We start from the raw sequence: 14,610 nt of genomic DNA, 5'->3' as shown, positions 1-14,610 counted from the left end.
AGCCACAAGTCTGCATCCTAACATTTACAGCGCCTAGCTAGCAACAAAATCTTTTTACCTATCTTGTGTGTAGATTGAACAAACAAGGAATCTCTTCATTTTCAGACGCTGACGTTAAATATTGATTAATTTATTTATTGTTTTGTTTTTGAGACAGCTAGGATAGCTGTGCTACAGTCTTGAAGTTTAACTAAGCTAACAGCTAATGTCAACTTGAGCCACCAGACGTGATTCCAAACCTGCTGCACAGACATGTGATTTATCTTCTATCTCTTGGAGAGTAAAACCACTGTTTCTTTAAAAAACAGTCTTTTTGTGATCACCCTTATCAGCATTAAAACAAACAGCTAGCTTAAAAGCACCACTTAGCCAACACCCACTTGTTTTTCCTATAAATTAATTGCATTGATTTGATTGTAAAGCAGGCCATGAGCAGAAAGCACTCTACTGCTCTTTGTTTTATTTACCTCTAATTAAAATTTCAGTGACATACAAAGTTTGGATCGATGTGTGTTGTTTTGTTAAGTGGGAGTGTGGCTAAAGGCCAGATATCACTGGATTATTTAAACGACTGCAAACACATCCCATGGGGCCTCATGGAGCTCTGATTACAGAATAATTGTAGATTGATTGTTATAGATGATGGTATTAACTTCACACACATATTTATTATCAGTAATAACTGTTAGTCTTTGAGTCAGGGAGCTGTACAGGATCATTTACTCCATTTTCTCTTTGTTAGATTCTCGTTTCTGCCTCCCTTTCCCTCAAAGTTCATATTTGCTTTCTCTGACTTTGCAAAATAAACCTGCAGTGATGTTTTAAGACTCTTTGATTAGCAGAATATGGAGGCTGTAGTATTTTCTCACTGTTAATCTCATAGCGTGAGGTATAGAGTGATTATTTTTGCATGTTGAATCTGGAGGAAGGTCGTTCTTTGACCCTTGGGTGTGCGTATTTTTAGTTCCTCCAGAGGTGTTTGATCTATCCCAGAAGCCCCCTCCTCCCAGCTGCTCCCTGTGTGTTCAAACTGTAATGATCAGCAGATATGACAGCCATACTATGTGTACACGGATATGGTTAGGAGAGCGTCAACCACCCCTGCTGTATACAGAGGAGGTTGAAAGCTTTGACAACCATCGGGGGGGATGATGTCATGCGTGGGTCTCAGCTTGTACTCCGACATGTTTTCTGCACCGGTGAAAAAAAAAGACGAGCTCCAGAGGATACATCTGGAGGTTTCACAGAGTGGAATCCGACACCATCGAGCCGTCATGTTCAATCAATGAAGGAGAGGAAGCATGAGGAGAGGCGAGAGGGATGCTGGGACACATGGTGGGAGAGGTGGAGCGACAGAGATGGATGGAGGGGAGATATTGTAAAGTGATGTTCCTGAGGGAGAGTGGGAGGGGGGATGAATTAATGAACGGGTGGAGGAGAGGAAACAGACTGAATAGCAAACAGGGTTAACGGAAATGGACTTAAGTGATTTTGGGCCGTCTGTGGGTCGCTCTACTTTGGTCTAGACTCAGAAATTTTAGCAGCTAATGGACGGACTGGCATGAATATTCTGTTACCTTAACTTCCTCTTATGTTTCAACAGTCTGCCAAAGTTTCACTTCTCTTATCAAAAAACTCACTTACACCGCAATTGATTGATGGTTGGAAATTTGACGTACAAGAGATCCCTGCACACTGTTCTTTTTTTTGTGTAAAAATCAATGTTTGCATAAATCCTGCTGTCCAACTTGCAAAAAGATTTATAAACAACTTAACAAATATTTGCAAAACATTGTTAAAGTCTGTCCCTCCGGTACCCTCATAATACATGGTTTACAAAACAAAAGAAATCCCTGTTTTTCTTTCACTGGTTTTTGCAGCCTCTTGGTGGGTCTTCAGGTATTTTTGTTACTTGATAGTAAACACAACATTCAAACTGAGCTCCGACTTGGCTCAGTGCCAGCGGCAGCACACACCAACAGCCTCTGACAGAAGCTGTGTAAACACACTCACTAGCCTACCAACCACTTGCAGCATTGCGTTTCTACGTGGGAGAGACTCGGGAGTCGGGCACCTGACTTGGCATGTTACCACAAGCTAATCACAGGTATTTGACACCTACTCAGCAGAAAGTCACTCTCTGTCCTGAGCTGATCTTCAAGTTCCCAAAAGCGAGAGGAAGTTGAGCCAAGCTTCACCCTCATTAAGGAAAAAGCTTTATCTGTTTGGAGTTTCCTCTCACCATCTTTTTCTTGCTCCATGTTCCTTCCACCATTGAAGCTGTTCAAATAGCTCCTTCTACTCCTTCCACTGGGTGTGTTGTGATTGGCTGATGTAAACTCAGTCACTTTCCACCCAGAAACATCCCGAAACAACCAAAACATCAACATACAGGCAGAGGAGAGGGTTTGAGGCAGACACGGGCACTGACCCACACGTATGGAGGCGATTGTACAGGATTTTTCCTGTGGAAGTTGACATTTTATTTCTTTAGGAAAATCCTGCTGACTCTACTTTCAAATAAAACACAAATCAACAGAAAGAGGAGTTATGATTCAAGGAATGGTTTTAACTCCCAAGATGCAAGAAAAACTTTGAAAAGTAGACACAGAGCAAACTGTGGAGTAGATTTGTGGAATAATGAGAGGAACAAACAAATAAATGTGTGTCATATAAAAAAGCAAACCAAACAGATGCCTTGCTTCTGTTGATTTCAGACTGAACCATATGTTGCCAGCTAATAATCGTCACTAGATATTTTGTTCCACTTTTGGTAGTGCATTTCTGCTTCTACTGTACAAACCCCCTTCCCTCTGATTGGCCAGTCCTTAAAGTGATGGAACAAGTTGGGTCCTATCACAAGTTTGAGGGCAGAAATGACCCCTACAGCAGTGTTTTTGTGCAGCAGAAGCCCAGGGCGCTCACACCAAACACCCCCTCCCTGCTCCTCTGCTGGTTTCCTCTGCACTCAGACGGAGCCATTTTTTACTTGACCAAAAACACAAATAAACGGACTTCCACAGAAAAAATCTGATATCAGTCTGCATTCACCCTTTATTTAGGAAATTTTCAGCGCGTTACTTTCACACAAAAACACCGCTAAATAGGGATGCATGATATTGGATTTTTGCCGATATCCGATATGACGATATGCCGATACATTGAAACCCCTTTTGGCCGATACTGATACCAATAATCACAAGTTTGTTTGTTATTTTCACTGTAAAGAAAGCTAAGTCTATCCTGTACTGGAATTTATATGTGACGGTCTTATTTGTTTAAGAAACACACATAAAACGAGACAAAAAAAAAAATGATTTTACCATAAATAAGAAATGTATTATTTTTTCAAACTCAAGACATTCAGTATTGAAATACAGAAAAATAATTTCTTTAGATCACATGAATTTTAAATGTACAATGCATTTTTAAACATAACCAAGTTGCATTTGATTATTTTAGAGCTACTGTAACAACCTGGTGACAGACACAGAGCTCTGCAGTGCAAATAAATGAAGTGCTACATTTTATTTAAGGAGCTTATTTTTCAGATGGAAAATAATAATAACCCTACCTGAATAGCACCTTATCGGCTGTGCTTATCGGCAGAAATTTTCATATCTGCCGATACCGATAAACGTGTTTTTAAGCTTTTATCAGCCGATACTGATATTGTGCCGATAATATCGTGCATCCCTACCGCTAAATAAGGCTCTAGTTCTCATTGTGTCGTAAAACGGCGCTACCTCTGCTGCAGAGCCACAGCTGGCTACGAGGCGCTCACCGCTTAGTGTATCAGTCTGCGCAGCGTGCCAGATATAAACAAACGAAGGCAGTCTGCCAGGACGAAGAGACACGTTGAGAACTAGAGCCTTATTTAGCGGTGTGTTTGTGTGAAATTAACGTGCTGAAAATTCTCTAAATAAAGCGTGAATGCAGGCCGATATCAGATTTTTTCTGTGGAAGTCCGTTTATTTGTGTTTTTGGTCAAGTAAAATATTGCCCTGTCTGAGTGCAGAGGAAACCGGCAGAGGAGCAGGGAGGGGGTGTTTGGTGCGAGCGCCCTGGGCTTCTGCTGCACAAAATCACTGCTGTAGGGGTAATTTCTGCCCTAAACCTTGAGATAGGACCCAACTTGTTCTAACCCGGAGTATCACTTTAAGATATTTTCTTAGAGTGGAGTGTTTCAGTCAGTTCACAGAGATTTCTATAATATGTTAATATGTAGAAGTTGGAAAATCTGTGCATGTTTAGTCTGAACATCCAACACTGTGACTTTATATCCATGATTAAGATACGGAAAAGCAGGATACGCCCTTAAGGACTAATTTCTGTAATACAGGCCTCAACCTTGACCATTTGTCTGCTGAGTGTTAGCCTACTTTACGGCACCATCTGCAAACAATATCCAGGGAATCATGTCTGGACAATATCTGGAATTGCTCTTGTTCAAATGGGGCGCTGAACTGAAATACAGACAAAATACTGCAACACAGGAAGCTTCAACACACAGTTCAGCATCTACAACATGTTAACCATGCCCTCTCATTTACTGTGAGCTCTCCTGAGAATGTCGAAGCTTCTCATCTGGACTTCAGAGAAACTTCTTACATGGAGTTGAGTCTGTTGAGTGTCCAGTTGGTCTGACTCAGAGATTTGTGCTCTGACATGCAGATTTCTTCTTAACAGTTTAATGCTGATATGAAAGGGGCTTTAGTCAGCCTGTAGTTCAAAGCACTATTAACTGCCTTCACTACGGCTTCACAACCACATTTTTGTTCCACATCTCTCTGGGTTTATCTTTTTGTATCTTTATCTCCCTCTGCTTGCAGACATTATCACTAGAATTGAAAAGAATGCCGTCTCTTGTGATTCCCGCGGCATGTAAAAACACAAACGCGCCTACAGTCATGACCTCTGGAGTCTGCTGCACGCCCACATGCAGCACATTAAGGAATAAGAAGACGGCAAGAGCGAGAAAAGAGCAGACGGCACAATGATTAAATTATGTTAAGGTCAATGAAGCTAAAAGGTTTCAGTCTTTTAAAGTTCATCTTGTGACCCACCATTCCTAAGATGATTAGAGAGAAGAGTGTAGATACTGTCGGAGCAGAAAATGAGGATAAGCTGAAAGTTTGACGGGCAAAGAGACTTTCCAGCTGACTCTAGTTTCCAGCGTAAACGATCAGGGAGGAGTTTCAGCGTAACTTAAAGACTGTTACCCTCAGGTGCTGATTTGTGTAAATCTTTAAAGCTGTTTATAACTGGTTAGATATGTTACAGATGAGCAGGTGGCAGTCAGGTGTGTGGTTACTCTGGCTGAAACAGGCTTTGAAGCCTACAGGTGCTGACTGGAGGTCATTTTTATGGCTGGTTTGATGTCTCACAGAGCAGCAGGTGCTGATGGGTGCTGCTCCCTGCACCGTGGTATCAAACAGATCTGACTTTTGCAGCTTGGTTTTGATGTTAAGTTAAATGCTGATCTGCAGTCCTTTTGGTTTGGAGAGCTGCTGCAGAGGGCGGCAGGGTTTTATTGTGGGTTAGTGTGGCTGACAGACTGACAGGGTCAATCAGGTCCATATGGGCAGATCAGGAACAGGCTGACTGGTGGGTGATTGTGGTCTTGTGGCTGTGATATTTAAACAGAATTAGGTTAGACATTTCTGTTGTTAGCATACCAAATTTAAACACTGAGTTATATCTGCAAGTCACCTTTATCAGCTCAGAACAGAGTAGCGGTATCAGCTCCTTGTGTCGGAGTAGACTCAGTGGTGCTGGGATCCCACTGGAAATGAAAGCATGCTGACTCAACAAGAGGTCACAACGTTAATCCACTGATCACAGCTATCTCCAGAGATGTGTCACAGGGGTGGCCTGAACTATGATTGGCTCTTCACCTGGTCATAGGCGGGGCTTGATTTAAAAATCAGCAAATTGCTCTGTGATGTTACATACTGCCTGTAGCTTCCTTAGCATTTAAATAAAGCACCTGTCTTACTTTAAGGGGGTTGATGTGAAGGAGAGAAATTTATTTAAATTACCAAACAAATTCCTGCACATTACCTGCCAAAAACGTCGTTAATAGCTGATGGAAGAGTGGCAAGTATGTAGTATGTTAGTTGTTCCAGAGTGCATCCATGTTTGCACATGTATGGTTAACATGTTGAAAGTTTACATAAAATTAGACAGCAGTGAAAAACACAATGTAATTATTACTTCAGCCAAGCAGGTTATGTATTTGGGAGAGTTTGTTTTTCTGTGAAAGACATAATCCAAAAAGTAACAAACAGATCTTGATGAAATTTTCAGGAAATGTTCAAAATGGAATAAGAAAGAAGTGATTACATTTTGGAGGTGATCTGGATCACTTTCTGGATCTAGGACTTTTTTTTAAAAGAATTCTTCATCATTGTGAGATAGGGCCATTTTCACCATATGTGTATATAACTCCACGATGAATGGTTGGATTGCTTTGCAATACAATACAAGACAAGGTCACCATAATTTCTGACAGATGTAAAAGTACAATCCAGATCCTGGAAATATTCTGGATACTAAGATCCAGAATATGAAATATGTACTGGGTCGTCATCATTTTCAACACTGTCAGGTAACAAATAATCAAACAAACCTGCAACTAACACCAAATTGTAGCAGACAGTCTGCTGAAAGAAGGTATAACATAAAAGTAAGACTAAAGTGTTGGTGACAATCACAATATGCTTGGTGGAGGTCTGTGCTCTCTGAATGCTTTTCTAGTTCTTTATGAACTTATCAATCAAGTTGAGCTTCTAAGCATGATGATCGGTGATGCACCTTGCGAAACATCTTAACAGTGACTGGTATTCAAAATAACAGGTCATGTCTGATAGTAGCCGCCTACCTGTTTATGTGACAATAAATAATTTAAAAAAAAATCTCAAATATTTTTAATTCAACATATTTATTTCTCAACATATAAACTTGCAATGCTGTGTTCATGTGCAGCATGGAAATTTCCCTACTCTCCCACTCCCGAACAGTCACAAGGATACGTTGAGGTACTGAAACATGGTACCATTTGATTTTACATGAATCGGTACTTGGTACTACAGATGGAATTCGGACTACAGTAAGATCAGATCTACCCACAAGGATGATAAACATGCGATAAAAATGTTAAAATTCATTGTAATAATAGAGTGTGTCACAGAGGAAGTGTCTCGTAGACATCTTTTGACATCTGTCTCAAACACTGATTTGAAAAATGCACTTAGCATAAAATCCAGACTGTCTTCCTATTTATCTTACTTCATATTAGCAGGCGAGGGACTGACTCTCACTGAGCTTCTTTGGAGACTGTGCGACACTCTGCTTTGCTTGTTCACTCTTGCCTAAGAATAAGACAAGACAAAGACACTTGGATAGTTTGTTTAGCTATAGACCTGAAGTGAAATTTCCAACATTGAACCGGATGTTATGCTAAAAGCAGCACTTGCATGAGTGCAGGAATAAAAAAGTGTTACTTGAATGATAGGGTACATGGCGAGTACTTGATTATTCATGCCCATCCCTACTAAATAGTCATGTGTCAACTTGAATACATGAACGTAGTTTGCTTCTAACACATACTCTGAGCGGTTTTCATCACTTTGGAAGTCATGAATACAAATATTGATGTAAACAAGGCTTTTATGCTTCTCTACGATTACAGATTTGATTCTTGTCAACCGTAGACTTTGACTCAGTGACTTAGTTTCCCATTGGTTTGTGGGTTTCCTTTGAAACCTCAAGTCTGATGTTTGCCTGCCTCTATCTCAGATCTTATTCAGAGGGGAAGGGAGGCTTGTGGCACTTGTGCAACCATCATCTGTCTCTACTTCTGATATGCATGTTGTACAGATTTCATGGGAATTCATCTCATTGTTTTTGATTTATTCACCAGAACTCCTATCTTCATATGGAGTAAAGTGGTGACGTTGTGCTGTGTCACTAACATGATTCAATCTCACCTGCTCCCTCCGCTCCTCCATGCTCCCCATGTGTAATGGAGTCCAACATGGACCCTTCAGACAGTGATGGACAGCTTTATATGCCAGTGCCTCAGAGGCTCCAGAGGCCGTTTCCATCCACAAAGGATGAAGTCCAGTTATTGGTTTTTCCAGGGCAGATGTTACCCCAGCTCATGAAAACAGCCAGTTACATAACTCACTGGTTTTGATTTAGGCAGAACGGGATAAGGAGACATCAAATGCAGCAAAATGAGGTGGGTAAACACAGAAGACGTGTGTTGGAGGACATTTTGGTATAATTTACAGCTCAGGCGGGCTTGACTCTGAAATGTACTTGAGCTCAGGCTGTGATAAATGGAAAAGGCCTGGTTGGCCTAAAGCCATCTTAAATCAGCTAAATTAACTTTGTGCCTCTCTGTGTATGTGTGAGTTTTTGTGTTTGCGCGCGTGTGTGCAACGTCGGATTTGAAGGGATGTGTATAATCAGGTTAATAGGAACAGGAAATGGAGATTCTCAGGGAGATGGAGTGGGGTAACACAGGAAGTAGAGAAATGACCGAGGGAGAAACAGGGGGGATAATATTTCTTGGCTGGGATTCCTTTGTATGACTCTGCAGGTCCCCTCCTCTCTCTTTCTTCCCCGTCTCTGTGTCTCTCTTAACCCGGGGGAATGTAAAGAGCATAATCTTTTATTTGATCAACATCTAAACAGCAGGATGATGACTGGCAGCAGTGTGTTTTCATAAGTTCTGTGTTTATAAAGAGCAGAGAGAGCGGCTGCTAACAGACCTAATTGGATGTAATTCATGCATTTCATCCTCCATGAGTTATGGTCCACACACATGTGCACTGATCCCTGTTTGTGTAGCTAACATGTGCAGGAGGCTGTAACACAAGATCAGCAGCACACATGGTGTATGAACAGTAAGTGTATAGTTTCATAGTGTATTAAAAGATAAATTAATCCATGGTGAGTGATTCATTTGTTATGAGTTGGTAGACATATTGAAGACCTAATGTGAGGGATATGACATATAACATGTTATGATATGAGTGATGTTGTGTGACCTTACCTGCCCTGAAACTATAGAAACTATAGAAATAAAGTATCCATTCAATCTGTATGTCCATGGATGTTTGGTTGAAATATAGCACAAAATAGTCTGATGTAACATGGTGGAAGACTACCATTATACACCACAAATTATGATGTAACATAATAAGAAACTATACCATGAGATACAACATAACGGGATATAATATGATGGAGTAAAATGCGCTGATAAAAATGGATGAAAAATGTTAGGATGTATGATGTATCATGATACTATGATAATATGTTGAGCCATGATACAGAGCAGTATGAGAAGATATGATATGGTATGAATTATAATACAATCTGTCAATACACTATACAATATGATCCTTTACAATAAGATATGATATGATAATGACGATATGTCATGGTTTGTTGTTATGATATGGAATGATATATGTTACAGTTTAATACAAAACATGTATGACATGTTGTGTTACTGTATGATACGTTATGATGAGGAGACACAAGGTATGATACATTATGATACAATATCAAAATCAAATTAAACTTTATTTATTAAGTGCTTTTCATACAAAATATGTAACTCAAAGTGTTTTACAGCACAATTAAAAACAATTAAACATGCCACCACATTACAAACAAGTATATCAAGATTCGATAATAATGATTTGATATGTTGGGATACTGTTATCACGATAAAACATGATATGCTAAACACATCACAATACTCGATGATGATACAATATCATAGACTATAATACAAGAGAATATTATGGTATGTTGTGATACACTGCAAACCAATCGGATGCAATGCAACTGATTATAAAATATGATGGGATATAATATAATATGATACATTATTTTTGGAGATGGGTACCTTTCACATTTGAAATGATACAGTACTGATGCCTGGTACGGTATCAGTATTGGTACTCAATGGTACCAATTTTTGGTACTTTTCTGTGTTTATGTGGTAAAAAATATAGATTTGTTTGATGATAAAATATATATACATGTAAAAATGTGTATCTTATTTTTTCCCTTTTTGTTTGTTTGTTTGTTTATTCCTAGTGGTTCGGGATGGGTACCTTTCACATTTGTAATGATACGCTGATGCCCGGTACCTGTCAATTGGTACTGGTACTGAACGATACCAATTTTCTGTACTTTTTGTGGTAAAGAATATCAATTTGTTCGATAGTAGAATATAAAAAAAATTTGATTCAACACATTTGTTCTTCAATAAATAACTGTGTAATGCTGTTTTCATGTCCAACATGAAAAATCTCCTTCTCTTCCACTCCCTCACAGTCACAAGGATGCATTTAGGTACCTAAACATGGTACCTTTTGATTTTACGTGAATCGGTACTCTTTGGTACCCATTCCTAATTACTTTATAGTACAACACGATATGATGTGATGTGATATGATACACTATATTGTGTAATCATACAATATGGTGCAGTATGGTTGGTGATGATAAAATATGATACAGAAGAAAGAAAAGTTATTGTGTTGTTGACACAGTATGGAACGGAGAACTTTACCATGGAGTTTGTTTTATCGAGGTTGAAATAAGAATAATCTGGGCTGCAAGCAGACATTGATGTACTGAAAACTGCTGAAACAGATCTGAAGCAAACAATAACAATGCTTACAGACCGTTCTTTTTAACAGTATACATTGCAAGAGTCCCTGTGTCAGTTGACTTTCAGTTTCAACAGTTTCAATTTAGCAAAACACAAAGGACTTGGTACATGTTGTATCTGGTGATATGAAAAGATCATAAACTACAAGACAAAATATAGATTTGATAAAGTCATTGATAAATACTCAGAGGACCATAAATGTTCTTATAATTTAATTTGAGAGGGATGCACGTTTTATTATTATTGATTTTTAATTTGGTTATTTGGGTCCAAACCACAAAGATCACTAATGCTGACTGTCTGAGAACCTCAGCAAAGATAGTCTGTCATATAAGGTCAGACACATTTCAGAGCCATGCACAGACTGGCTGAAGTTTCATTCCTAAAACTCAAGCCATAGCATGGCTAAAATCTTTATAATTACTTTGACAGCACAGTCCAGACTGCATACAGTTGTTGTCTTTATAGTTGAGTCAGACCAGACATGTCAGCTACGAAGCATGATCAGAGGACAAAAAGCTGCTTTTTATTTGCGTCTCCATGTATGTGGTCTGTGTCTGCACGGCTCTTTTTTATTCCAGTTCAGCTCTGACTCCTCTGCACTCCCTCACAAGTCTGAGAATTGAATAAATTACAGCAGAGGAATTCCCTGGCTCAGTAGATATAAAGAGTGTCATTGTAGTGGCAGCACAATGAGACAAGGATGGATTTATATAGAGCCTCTGTGATATATACTCAGGCCAGTGACAGACGGGTGCAGACTGGGTGCAGTGCAGAGAGGAAACCATTGTCCTGCAGGTCGGACTGAACTCTGACCAGAGAGCTTCACACTAATGTCTGAAACTCCTCCACTGATCTCCAGTGTGTGTGAGTGAGTGTGTGTGCGTGCATGTGTGTGTATAGGGGCGATGGAATAGTGCACACAGGTTGTTAGTCATCTCAGTGCAACACCTCGAAGTACAGTATTTTTATTTCATAGGTGCAAAAAACATTGATAAAGTTCAGAAATACAACTCATTTTTGCATTCTGTATTAACTTCCAAACATCTTTGAAAAAAATGAGAGACAGTTTTGCTTTTAAATCATAGGACAGCTGAGGAGAGAAAATGAGGAAATCTGGGGAGAAGACAGAAAGGTGTCCAGCCAGCAGCCGGTCTGACCAAGGCTAGAGCTTCCATTTATGAGACATGCTGAAACTGCAAGACCAACAGAGCCTTAAATTCCATACATTTAAAAAAATATATAGATTCTTGTCAGCTTTAAATCTATTTTGATAGAAATATGCTTTTTTAGTGGAAAAAAACCCAGCATTTTCTATTTCGTAGTAACTTCATTCAAGATATCTCAACTTTTTGGTGATGCAGTGTTTACAGTAACAAGGTCCCTGGTTTGATTCCCTGGCTGGGCAGATACTTTTCTGTGTAGAGCTTGCACATTCTCCCCGTGTATGTTTGTTTTCTCTCCAACTTTCTCCAACAGCTTAAAAACAAGTCTATTAGTGTGATTAGGAAAAGCAGTGGCTAGATGGATGTGGCTCTAATCCTCTGTTATTGTATTCCAATACAGTGAATCAAATCTTGTTGTGACTCCTGTATCATGACAAATGCTCTGTCATCAGCTTCTGGTTTAATGAGTATTAATAAATATCCTGGACTGTTTATCCTGAATGTGTATTTTTCATTTCCTGGTCGTATTTTGAATATTCTCTAAATACTCAAAGTGATTGTTTTTAATCACTGACATTCTGCTCAATGAGAACACTAACATAGGTCTCGAATTTCCAGATTAAATTATTTACTATAAAGTGAGGTCATTTAATCTGAGCAGTAAACAACAGTCCCTGGCAGTCATCCATAACCTTCCTTTCCCTCTGTCTCTGCAGTGCTGCTGGCCTGCGCGCTGTCCTTCAACGTGGACCAGAAGAATGGTTTGTCGTTTAACGGCCCTCTGGAGGACATGTTTGGGTACACTGTGCAGCAGTTTGAGAACAGCGAGGGGAAATGGTGAGTGTCAGTAGCTACTGTGCTTCAACCCTGATCGACATTTTTCACCACTCCCCACTCCTCATCTCATACTAGAACAAGATTCATGTGTCTGACTAAATGCAATGGCATCTCAACGTAGAGCTTGTCAGTAACATGTCAGTAAAAGACAGAGAAAGGAGTTGAACAAATGTTGAAGCTAACAGGCTTTCAATATCTGGTTGTCAAATGTATAACAGCTTTCCCCACCTCCAAATTATTAAAGAGGGGTTATTCAGCTTCCCTATATTTTATATATGGATATAAAGTAACAATGCTGGATGCTCAGACTGATTGTGTGCAAATTTTCAAATGTCAATATATTCATATGGTTTAGAAATCCTTGAATCCGTCTGTAAACTGGTCAAAACGCTCTGTTCTAATAAATAAATCAAGATCTTCACGAGACTCACTGAAATGATGAGGTCAACACATGACGATCTCCTAACTGGTGTAATACGCACTGGGGGGACAGTCCTCACCAGAATCTGCCAATAGCTCTGCCTGTTTTAGGCCCCCAGAGAGCTGGCCAATCAGAGGGAAGGGGGTTTTTGGAGTGGGGGGCCTTAAAGAGACAACACAGCATTTCAATCAGAGGTTGAAAAAAGGGTTATTGAAAAAAATGTGTGAGAAAAATAGTCAGTTTTGAGCTGTAAATCCTACTACGGGGGCACAAGAGGGACAGAATTGAGATTTTAAAAGCTCAATCCTTCTCAAACTCAATTTCACCCAACCTTGACTGAGTCTCCCATGTTTACTTTGATAGTTGAGATCTTGTCCCTGAACTCAGCCTATCCAGTTCTCATGTGAAACAGATAGCAGGGTGACGCAGGCCCGGTCACACCACCACCACACACCTTTGACAGGCTCCCTGCTCCACTCTGCCAAAGTGGAGTCACCTGCTTTTGTTTCCTACTACTTCAGCGGTCACTGCACGCTGTCAGCTCTTCAGTCCTTTCACAAACACACTGCGCTAGCAGGAAGGAGTCATTTTTGATCTTCAAAACAGGGGAGCCATGTGGTGAGATCTGTGATCTGTGATCTGTGACTACTTAAGCTTCAACTTTGTATCTTTAAGCTGCAACATTATGATTATGACTTCAAACGTCACTCATATCAGTGCAACATGTATTTATATCCTGCGTATTTTTACAGATTTCACGCCTTTAAACTACTTCAAGTAAAGTTAATAAGTTCCTCTTTCCTTTGTTTAAGAATTATACTGAAATGATCAAGTTAAACTATTAAGGAACACAACACTGGAGTATGTTGGAAAAAAGATAAAACGTAAAAGTGTTTGGTTCAATCTTGACCTAATGAAAAGAACTAGGCTTGTGTGACTTCTTCAAGATGCTTCACCTTTTCTTTGAGGGGCTTCTTCAGTTCTAAGGAGACGTTTTAAAACTAAAGACGCCTTTTAGAGGAGAGGTGAAGCATCCTCAAGAACTCTACGGAAATTGTCATGATTTGTGTCCAAGCCTTTTGCCTTAGTTGTAGTTTTATAGTATTTTGCCTTCCATCCCTGCTTCACAACAAGACAGGAGAAAAAACATTGGAAGGAAACAATACTTTTAATTTTCTCAAGATGTCTTTCAGAAAAATTGGTTTCAACGGAAATCATATGATATTGACCCTGAACATAAAAAATATTTATTTTATTCATCCCCTTTTGGGGTTGTGAAGGGGGCTGGAGCTAATCTCTGCTGTCACTGGGCCCAAAGCTGAGTACACTGGACAGGTCACCAGCCTATCACAGGGCTAACATGTAGAAACAACCAATCACATACACACTAACTGAGGGCATGCAGACTCCACACTGAAAGGCACCTGCACACCTGGGATCTGAAACCAGGAACCCTCCTGCGGTGAGGCAACAGCACAACCCAC

The 14,610-nt window shown here is 39.8% G+C and overlaps 1 protein-coding gene across 1 annotated transcript in view; it reads left to right on the top strand.

The window, feature by feature from the left end:
* Positions 1–14,610, top strand: part of itga1 (integrin, alpha 1) — a 74,891-nt gene that overhangs the window by 20,503 nt on the left and 39,778 nt on the right. Inside the window, exon 2 of the mRNA XM_074691014.1 lies at positions 12,585–12,705. Coding sequence (XP_074547115.1) covers positions 12,585–12,705 — 121 coding nt within the window. The remainder of the gene's footprint in view (positions 1–12,584; positions 12,706–14,610) is intronic.

This window comes from Halichoeres trimaculatus, unplaced genomic scaffold, assembly GCF_033239565.1.
Source record: "Halichoeres trimaculatus isolate MK-OKI-2021-1 unplaced genomic scaffold, fHalTri1.1 fHalTri1_scaffold_16, whole genome shotgun sequence".
NCBI lineage: Eukaryota > Metazoa > Chordata > Actinopteri > Labriformes > Labridae > Halichoeres > Halichoeres trimaculatus.
This window is presented reverse-complemented; position numbering and strand designations above follow the sequence as displayed.